This window comes from Macrosteles quadrilineatus, unplaced genomic scaffold (genome assembly GCF_028750875.1).
Source record: "Macrosteles quadrilineatus isolate MER2022 unplaced genomic scaffold, UCM_ALF_1.0 Scaffold_1__1_contigs__length_201487025, whole genome shotgun sequence".
Taxonomy (NCBI): Eukaryota; Metazoa; Arthropoda; class Insecta; order Hemiptera; family Cicadellidae; genus Macrosteles; species Macrosteles quadrilineatus.
In genome coordinates, this window is record NW_026542594.1 from 143,987,492 (window position 1) to 143,998,117 (window position 10,626).

General features: G+C 34.5%; 1 protein-coding gene across 3 annotated transcripts in view; it reads right to left on the reverse strand.

Annotated features, from left to right (window-relative positions):
- LOC128986191 (nuclear exosome regulator NRDE2) overlaps positions 1-9,657 on the reverse strand; it is a 37,917-nt gene extending 28,260 nt beyond the window's left edge. For 2 of the 3 annotated variants that reach the window (XM_054406413.1, XM_054406395.1), the window contains exons 1-4: positions 9,499-9,657; positions 4,980-5,100; positions 3,540-3,714; positions 1,796-1,936 (exon numbers count right to left, since the gene is read on the reverse strand). In XM_054406413.1, coding sequence (XP_054262388.1) covers positions 1,796-1,936; positions 3,540-3,714; positions 4,980-5,091 — 428 coding nt within the window. In that variant the 5' untranslated portion in view covers positions 5,092-5,100; positions 9,499-9,657. The remainder of the gene's footprint in view (positions 1-1,795; positions 1,937-3,539; positions 3,715-4,979; positions 5,101-9,498) is intronic. The other variant, XM_054406404.1, reaches the window with a different exon arrangement.
- Positions 9,658-10,626: the final 969 nt, after the last annotated feature.

Consider the following 10,626-nt stretch of genomic DNA (forward strand, 5'->3'; position numbering starts at 1 on the left):
AATTTCTAGTTTTATTTTATAAACAGTATTATTTTTCCGATTACTATAAACTTTTGTTATATTATTTCTTTATCAGCAAGTTTGGTTAGTTCGGTTAGGTTATGATAGTTTAATTTTATAATTAAAAATTAATAAAATTGAATTTTAGGCATTTATAATTTTATTTTATGAACAGAACTATTTTTGCGATTAGTAAACCTTCATTGCCAAAGTGCTCTCTACTACAGCGCTGTTCACGGAGGAATTTTGAACTAAATGCCTCATTTGTACCTCCCCTAAGTCAGACCCCAAGAGATTCTAAATAACACAAACATTTCAAAGTAAAGATAAAACTAAGGGTTTGGTTATGCATTAACAGGTCTTATAAAATAGATTTAACATATTTACACATCAATGACTAAAAAGTAGAAAATAATTTATAAATATGTGGAGAGAATAAATACTTGTAAGATTTAAAATTAAAAAACGTGGGGTGCATGCAATAGATAATAACAGTTCAATAGGTGAAGGTAATTGTAAATTAGATATTGCATATGCCCCATGCGTTTTTTGTACATATTTATAAATTATTTTCTACTTTTTAGTGCGTTTAAAAACAAGGTATATTTTAAAAGTGTTTTTATTTATAAATTATGTAACTACAACCTGCCATAGTTTACAAACCCCTCCCACCCCCATTCTATGTGTATGCAGATTTTGAGTACAAGAAAAGCTTACTTACAATTACAAATGTATTCAATGATTTTTGGTGATGACTATTTGCAAAGACGGACAGAAATTGTATCAATACACTATTGCTATATTCTGTTTATTTTTGTTGTTATTATCATTGAGAATATAAGGACAAGTGTTTTGAATACCATTTACTGCCTTGAATACAATTTTCTAGGAGGATTGCTACTGCAATATTACTTTTAATTATTGGCATTATTCAATTTGCTAAAGAAGTACTTATTAAAACTTTGTACTTTTCTACTCATCGTTTTGTATCTGTTTTTAACAAATCACCAACTTTTGTCTAACTGTCTAATGTCTATATGTTTGAAAGAAGGCAACACCAGTGTCAGTCCAAGGCACAGCTGGAACAAGCTAGTGAAGAGAAAATGAAACTGAAAGAGAACGGGAGACTAGTGTCTCATTTTCCTGGCCCGGAACCGATGGGAACCTTTTCTGCGAAGGAGTGTGGGAGAGCCCCTCACGTCGATTTAAGAAAAATTTTATCTTAATTTATAATTTGTTAGTTATCAAATTAACTGTTTAATTATAAAATTAAACTGTCATAACCTAACCTAACGAACAAAACTTGCTGATAATATAAAAAAGATATAAGGTAAAAATGGAATACTAAAAAAAAAAAAAAATAGTTCTGTTCATAAGTAAAATTATAAATGCCTCAAATTCTAACACAAGATGTACAGTTAAGAGGTATTCACATTCTAAGCAAAATCTTTGACACAAAGCTAGAGTCCCCGGCGAGATTCGATCTGGAGACCTCAAGCATACCAGTCCGAGACGATATCAACTACGCCACGAACGCCGATGGAATCACATCGTCTTGTTAAAGGATAATGGTGTTCCCTCAAGAGAAGAGTGACGTCACGCCCCCCCCCCCACTCCTTCGCTAAAGAGGTTCTCATCGGTTCCTGACTAGGAAAACGAGGCAACTGAGTAATACTTTTGTAAAGTGTCCTCTACTCTGTTGCCCATCACCGTGCATATAACCAGCTCAGCTGTTACTGAATAACTGTGAATGCAACACTTTTACACTATCACTTTCACATGATATACCACATACCTAGGAATGGCTGGGCGGTAGAGAGTGTCCACTAAAAAGTTTCCTTTGTCTTGAATCTTGTCTTCATAAAATCGGTCGTTTTCAATGCACTTTGATGATCCATGTGAAGTTGTAGAGAACTTCGAGGACGCTGTCTTTTGCCTGATGCAATCATTGTGTTAGGAAAATCAAATCAAATAGTCATTTCAGTTTCAAATAAATCATTTCCAGGCATTTTTAGAAAATATTGTATATGTATAATAAAGTACAAGCTTTAAGCTACAGAAACTAAAAAATAAATTATACTAATCCCACATAGGTGAAACCTTACCCTTAGTGAGTCGTATAGTATTGTGCGCTTATAATAATATATAAGCGCTTTTGCTACATGTATATTACTAAGGTTTTTTCACCAATAAAAAGCTCAGGATTTCTGATTTGTAAAACAATTTATCTAGGCCTATTTAAATCAGGAAAAATATAAATAGGCCTACACTTTAAATTTACTGTTTCTGTTACAATGTAAAACAAAGTTCTTGCGTAAAACCGAAATGTAATATACTTTACGCAAAATACAAAACATTATACTATTTGGTCAAAATTGATAATGATTAGGCTAGTTTTGTAAGTGGCTTGATTTCAATAACAGTAATGTAGGCCTACTCAAACTTAGACATTTAAAATTTTTTTAACTTTTAGGTTATGCCTAGTGCAGATGACATCAGATGGTACTCAAATTCACCCAATTACAAAAAAAAAATATTTGTAGATACGTAACTTAATGTATATTTTGTAAATAAGTTCACTAGAAATATAAAATACCCCCAGACCAATAATCCTGCAGACTAAGCAAATTTCCATTTGCCTGATTGCATTTTCAGAATTTTTTCAATACAGTATACATATTAGGGAATAAGCTATAATAGGTCTTATGGTATGAACTAATTTAGACCCGGGACATTTACTTTTTTGTTTTGAGGTCCCCAAGAGGCCAAAAGTGCAATCAGTTGAAATTCATACCGGTGTATGTATATTTTTATACAAGTCTGGTAGAACAATAACTCGAGGAAAATTATTTTGATGATATTTGGTATAAACCTACATATATTTGAACGGGTTCATTAACCAGCAATTAATCACACTACATGGGAATGGGGGTTTATGGGATAAAAATTGGTTATTTCCGTTATTTTTCCCCAAATGTAAAAAATTTACTTTTGTATTATACAGAGGCCACCTTTATACAGCATGCTGCGTATGTTAGGTTGGGTTATCATGTTTGTAGGACTTTCCTCGTTTTGTTATGAATCAAACGATTCTAAGTCCGATTAAGGTGGTTTATGAACCCTTTCGAATAAATATAGGTTAACACGTTTTTACCAAATTTCATAAAAAATCGGATAATTTTTACATGATTTTAACAGACTTATACAGTATATATGAATCCGAACGGATGGTCTTTTCGTCCTCTGGGGACATCAAAATGAAAAAGTCCCAGGTCTATGCCTAACCATGAGACCTACAGTAATAGTTTTTCAGCATATTCCCTATATAAGAAATTTGCTAAACAAAAATGAACTTTCAATTTGCATACTTTTTAAGTAAATTGGTTTTAAGTCAAAGTTTATTCCCAACTGTATTAAAAAAAAAACCATTTTCTGGACATGAATGTTTTATGAGTGTTAAGGAATATTTATTAGAGTATTTTGCTTAGTCCAATGACTAAAGTATTGACAAAACAACAAATAATTAAAGCTTTCCAAACCTTAACCTTTTCTCTCTTTTGTCGGGTTTCTTCTTCTTTTTAGTTTTGCCCCTATTACGTTCTTTGTCTTCAGGTTTTGATGTTTTATCTTTCTCTTCATTGCAGCTCTGTTTAGCCTCATGATTGAACTCTTTGGCTTCAATGGAGTAACTTGTATTTTTAAGCCATGACAAATCTGAAAAAAATCTTGGCATATGTTAATGTGATTTTTTTCATTCTTGAAGCACAGTGAGTACTTACATAATAGAAACAATTTCAAACTAAATATCACTGCAGTTGGAGAGCAATGGTAAGAGATAACAAAGGTAAAAATAGTTTGGTATAAACAAGACACATTTCCATTAAAACTCAATCCATATAAAATGGTGCAATAGCTTAAGGCTGTTAAAAAAAGGATGTTTCTATAAGTAAAATCTTTGCAAAGGAGATGCGTACCAAAAAAGATTAGATAGTTATCACAGGACCTCTTACATCTTAACTCACCTCGCATTAACCAATAATCAGATTATTCACCCTCGCTCGTAAAATATTAGTTTGTTTTTAACCGACCTTGTTTTAAGAGCACTCCGCTTTTTAGGAATCTCGGCATCTCCGCTCCCATGCTTAGCCATGGGAACAATACGCTAAACTCTATAGGATGTTACTAAGAATAAGTTATTTTGTATTTGTCTTAAAAAATATTGCATATTGCCAGTTTGCCATCATCGACAATAAGTTTTGAACTGTATCATGATAGATTATCAATTGACGATAGATTAAGTTGAAGTGTTGGTTGAAAGCTAGGCCATACTACACGCTCGAGGAGTTCTTTGAGGACGACCTCACAGCCCTTTAAAATCCACCGCCATTTAAGTTTTTCAAAGTTTTTAAAGCCTAAAACCTTATAAAAATCCGAAAGTAAACGGAAGTCCGTTTAGGTTATATTGTAAATTATTGTTTTATTTTTATTGTAAATATTCGTGACGTAGCCTAAACATTTTATGCTGGTGTTATATAGTAAAAGAAATGTTTATATTATATTATTTGTCAAGAAGTCAAAGTTTATTTTAATCAATCATATAGTATATACGGTAGGCCTAAGATTGAAAGAACCAAGAGCCACAGCAAGACGTTGAGATTCAAATAGAGGTCAACAAGTTCAAAGAAGAGACCATCGGAAGAAAGGGGACGATCTCAGTCTTGGAATGAATACTGGTGAGTTGAGTTAGTTATCTGTCTCTCTGTTCCGTTCCGTGTTCTATCGTTTCTAAGTCTCGGCTACATTAGCTGGTATTAAATCAAGGAGAAGGTAATTTTACAGTTCAATAAAAGAGTTTATTCAAATGTGTGCAGTTATTAACTCTAATTCAAAGACCCTTAACCTACCAAAACAGTTTAGTTTAAATTTTTCATAGCAGTAAAAGGTAGCCTTGTATAACTTGTATAAACTTATTTTCTTACCTGGACTGTTTGTTATAACTTCATGAGTAGGCCTACTTGAAGGTACATCAATATTTAAGGTATCACAATCAACTGTTGAAGTACTTGGTTTGTAGGCTGGAAACAGTGACATCTGATCAACCTAAAAGGAAAATAAATATGATTTACCATACTTAAGTTATTAAAAAAAGGCCTAAGCACAGACAATAAATGATCCTCTCTATTAAATAAATGGTCAATAATGGTCAACAATAGACAAATGGTCTATTCTCTGTGGCCTAAGTTATATTTTGTTAAAACACGGTTAACCTGCTACATTTTAGAAAAATCATAAAAAAGAGAGAAGTTATAACTAGGCTAGTTAGGAACAACCAAAATTGTGATTTACAAAAATATGCAATGATTGGTAATTATTTAGTATAGGTGCCTCCAAACGAATTTTTAATGTCTAGCTTTATAGTTTTTGCATAAACTATGACTATGCCTAACTACTTAGACACGGAGCTAAGTAGCCAAAATTGATTTTACTAAACATGAAGTTTTGAGACACAATAGTAAATTGAATGGCAGTGTGAAAAGTCTTAAGATGTGACTAAAGAGAACAAGGACGGCTGTTATACAGAGGCCGTGAAGTTAACGGACCCAAATTAGAGTATCCACTTTTGTTCATACCAAACGTTAGTTCTTCGATAGTTCTCGATAGTTTCCCAATGTTTTTGTTACTTCTCAAAAACAAAAAAGTGATAGCCGATAAAAATGGGTACGCTAACTTTCTAGCCTACTTCCGGTTTTTAGTGGGCACCGTTTTCTGGTGAAAAATGCTTAGGCCCCTACATCTAGGCTATATATCATTCGTTAGTTCTTCTTTAGTTCTCCTTAGTTCTTCAATATTGATGTTAGTTCTCCAAAAATAAAAAGTTAAGTATAGGCTAGGGCCTAAGGCATTAAACGTAGTTACGCTAACTTCACACCTAAGGAATTTCCAGTGTGTACCGTTTTCTGATGAAAAATGCTTACATCTATAAACCAATCGTTAGTTCTTCGTTAGTTCTCGATAGTTCCCCAAATTAGGCTACTGTTAGTTCTCCAAAAATAAAAAAGTTGTATGGAATAAAAAAGTAGTTAGGCCTACGCCAATTACGCACAAAGGCCTATAGAATTTCCAACGTGCACCGTTTTCTAGTGAACAATGCTGACACCTATCTATATATAAATCATTACGGTAGTTCATTGTTAGTTATCGATAGTTCTTCAATATGGATGTTAACTTAGTTCTCCAAAAGTGAAATAGATTATAGGCTAAGGCATTAAACGTGGTTACGCCAACTTCACACATAAAGAATTTCCAGCGTGCACCGTTTTCTGACAAAACATGCCTACCGGTATATCAATATATAAATCGTAAGTTCTTGATAGTTCTCCGATATATTTGTCAGGTACTTTTCAAAAAATAAAAAATTAGCCTATAGGCCTAAGGCAAAAAAAGTGGTCACGCCAATTTACACACCTAAATAATTTCCAGCATGCACTGTTTTCTGGTAAAAAATGCTGATATCTATATATCAATCATTAGTTCCTTGTTAATTCCCGTTAGTTCTTTGATATTGATGTTAGTTCTCCAAAATTAAAAAAGTTAGGCCTATAGGACTAAAGCATTTTTAAAAGTGGGGCTGCACTTTACTTGACGTCCTACACTCATTCGAATGAAAATATCGATCGATATATCGATTAATTGATTGCTTCATTCGATATATCGTTTGGTTAGTTAGGTTAGGTTAACCTTACCTAACTAACCAAACGATATATCGAATGAAACAATCGAATGAAAATATCGAATCGAAAAAACAATCGAATGAGTGTAGGACGTCAAGTAAAGTGCAGCCAAAAGTGGTTGGTTATACCAACTGCACACCTAAAGAATTTCCACTGTGTACAGTCTGGTGAAAAATGCATAGCCTACATCTATATATAAATCGTTAGTTCTCAAAAATATTCCACATCCCCCAGGCCCCTGGTGTTGGGGCACCTCCATCCCCCCCCCCCCTAAAGCCATATTCTAGTTACGCCACTACTACGTATAACTTTTGATTTTTGGAGAAACTTACATCAATATTGAAGAACTAAGTACCTATCCTGAACTAACGAAGATCTAATGATCGATAGGCTATATCTAAGATGGGTAATTATTTGGACGTAGTGACTACTCGCAAAAGTGAATTTTTTTTTTTCATAATGACCTAAATTTCACGCTGAATCCGAAAATGACGTTTTTATTTTTCGGAAAATACCGGAAATTCCCGAAAAAAGGGAAAAACGGGAAAAATGGTTTTTTACTCAAAATACGTCATGTGGGTACTCAAAATATGCGGAATACTGTGTAGATTAAGAATATGCAAGAATTGTTTTGATCCGATGAAAAACACCGGAGATATGACGAAAAAACTGAATAATCTGTTAGGTTAGGCTTGGTTAGGCTAGGTTAGGTTAGGTTAGGTTAGGTTAGGTTTGGTTGGGTTTGGTTAGGTTAGGTTAGGTTTGGTTAGGTTTGGTTAGGTTAGGTTAGTTTAGGTTAAGTTTGGTTAGGTTAGTTTATCAATAACATGAGTATTGTAAGTAAACTAACCTAACCTAACCAAACCAAACTTAACCTAACCTAAACTAACCTAACCATACCTATCCTTACCTCATCATTAGGTTAGGTTAGGTTTGGTTTGGTTGGGGTAGGTTAGGTTTGGTTGGGTTTGGTTAGGTTTGGTTAGGTTTGGTTAGGTTAGTTTAGGTTAAGTTTGGTTAGGTTAGTTTATCAATAACATGAGTATTGTAAGTAAACTAACCTAACCTAACCTAACCTAACCAAACCAAACCTAACCTAATGATGAGGTTAGTTTAGGTTTGGTTAGGTTAGGTTTGGTTGGGTTAGTTTAGGTTAAGCTTGGTTAGGTTTGGTTTGGTTAGGATAGGCTAGGTTAGTTTACTTACAATACTCATGTTATTGATAAACTAACCTAACCAAGCTTAACCTAAACTAACCTAACCTAACCTAACCAAACCTAACTAACCAAACCTAACCTAACCAAACCTAACCAAACCTAACCTAACCAAACCTAACCAAACCTAACCTAACCAAACCTAACCAAACCTAACCAAACCTAACCAAACCCAACCAAACCTAACCTAACCAAGCTTAACCTAAACTAACCTAACCTAACTAACCAAACCTAACTAACCAAACCTAACCTAACCTAACCAAACCCAACCAAACCTAGCCTAACCAAACCTAGCCTAACCAAACCAAACCTAACCTAACCAAACCTAACCAAACCTAACCAAACCCAACCAAACCTAGCCTAACCTAGCCTAACCAAGCCTAACCTAACAGATTATTCAGTTTTTTCGTCTTATCTCCGGTGTTTTTCATCGGATCAAAACAATTCTTGCATATTCTTAATCTACACAATATTCCGCATATTTTGAGTACCCACATGACATATTTTGAGTAAAAAAATATTTTTCCCGTTTTTTCCTTTTTTCGGGAATTTCCGGTATTTTCCGAAAAATAAAAACCTCATTTTCGGATTCAGCGTGAAATTTAGGTCATTATGAAAAAAAAAAATTTCACTTTTGCGAGTAGTCACTACGTCCAAATAATTACCCTAAGATGTACATTTAGTTATGAATTTTTGATCAGATAACGGTGCCCTAACTTATAGGAGAACTATCAAGAACTAACGATTGATATATAGGTGTAAGCATTTTTAGTCAGAAAACGGTGCCCGCTAGAAACTGGAATTGTGAAGTTAGCGTACCCATTAATTATTAGCTATTAACTTACTTTTATTTTTTGTGAACTAACGAAAATATTGGGGAACTATCGAGAACTAACTAAGAACTAAGTTAACGACTGGTATGAACAAAATTGGATAAGCTAGAGTACCACGCTAACTTCACGGACATGTTATACCTACAGTTAAACGTAGGGAACAAGACAATCAAGACAAGGGCCGTTCATAGGTTAAGTATCTGCATTACATGACATAAGCTTAGTAGCCTCTAGTGGAAAGATAATAACAAACTTTAGGGGCTGCACTTTACTTTACGTCCTAACACTCATTTGAACAAAAATATCGATCAATATAGCCTATCGATTATTCGATATATCGTTTGGTTAGTTAGGTAAGATTATCCTAACCCAACTAACCAAACGATATATCGAATGAAACAATCGAATAATCGCTATTTTCATTCGAACAAGTGTAGGACGTAGAGTAAAGTGCAGCCACTTTAGGATTTAAAAACATTTGGGATCAGTAGGCCTAGGCCTATATTGACTAGTGCCTAAGTCATAAAATGATTACCGGTATAAGGAGGGTATGTTAAATATTAAATGAAAATCAGGTTTTTTGGGGAAAAACCTGATATAGGCCTATTATGGTCAGTTATACCCTAGCCTAGGTTAAGTTAGTTTAGTCTCAACAAAAAATCTGGAGGATCAACATGCATAAACTCCCTAACACAACAAAATACTAATCACTATTCCTACCTGAGTGTGAATGACATTAAAATATTAAATAGTTTAACAACACGAATTTATACAGGGCCTAGTAAAATAACAAAATTCTTGACACACTCCAAAGTACAAACACAACACAAACTATAAACGTAAACTTCAAAGATCTGTAAGATCAACAAACGACGAATACGAAACGACAACGGTCTTTTAATAAACAACAAATTAGGCCTATGTGTTTGTGTGTAAACAAAAAACCTAACCTACCAATGTTTTTGTTGGACTGGGACGACTGGGACTAGAGTAGGGAAGGGAGGGACTTAGTGGACTGGAACTGGAATACAATACAAAATCACTGAGCTAGGAGTAACCCATGCACGGCCACCTTTAACTACAGGCCGCGTCCTGGGGCCCATTTCATAATAAAGTACAAACTAATATTATTAGTAAATCAGCTGATCGCCCAATGCAAATCTAATGGAAATTACAAGTTACAAGTTACAACTTGTAACTTGTAATTTCCATTAGATTTGCATTGGGCGATCAGCTGATTTACTAATAATATTAGTTAGTACTTTATTATGAAATGGGCCCCTGGTAGAATTGGCAACGTCGCATGTGGTGTTGTTTAGTGAAAAACGTCCCATAAGGCCATGAGATAACATGGCAGACAGGTGACATCAGAATATTAAAAATGAAACATACAGAATTGAAAACCAAAACAATATGAATTAAATATCTATATCTGTACATTTAAAGCAGAGCCAATATTGTCATAGAACAGTAACCAAACTATCGTAAATACACCCACGCCGCCTTCAACCACGGCCGCCTTTAACTCCAGGCCGCGGCCTTCGAACTGGCAACGTCGCAAGTGGTGTTGTAAACAGCTGTTTTTGTTTGGAAGTAGCTAATGGTTTTGACATTTGTGTATTTATGAAATACTAGCTGTAACCCGCGAGCTTTGCCCCGTTTAACTTCTTAATTTTCAAGATTATCTCGTTCGCATGGCTCAATCACGTCCTGGTTGAAGTTTGTTCGCTACGCTCACTCACCTTTAGGTTGGAGCTCGTTCGCTACGCTCACTCACCTTTAGGTTGGAGCTCGTTCGCTGCGCTCACTTGCCTTCAGGTTAGCTCGTACGCTACGCTAACTCGCCTC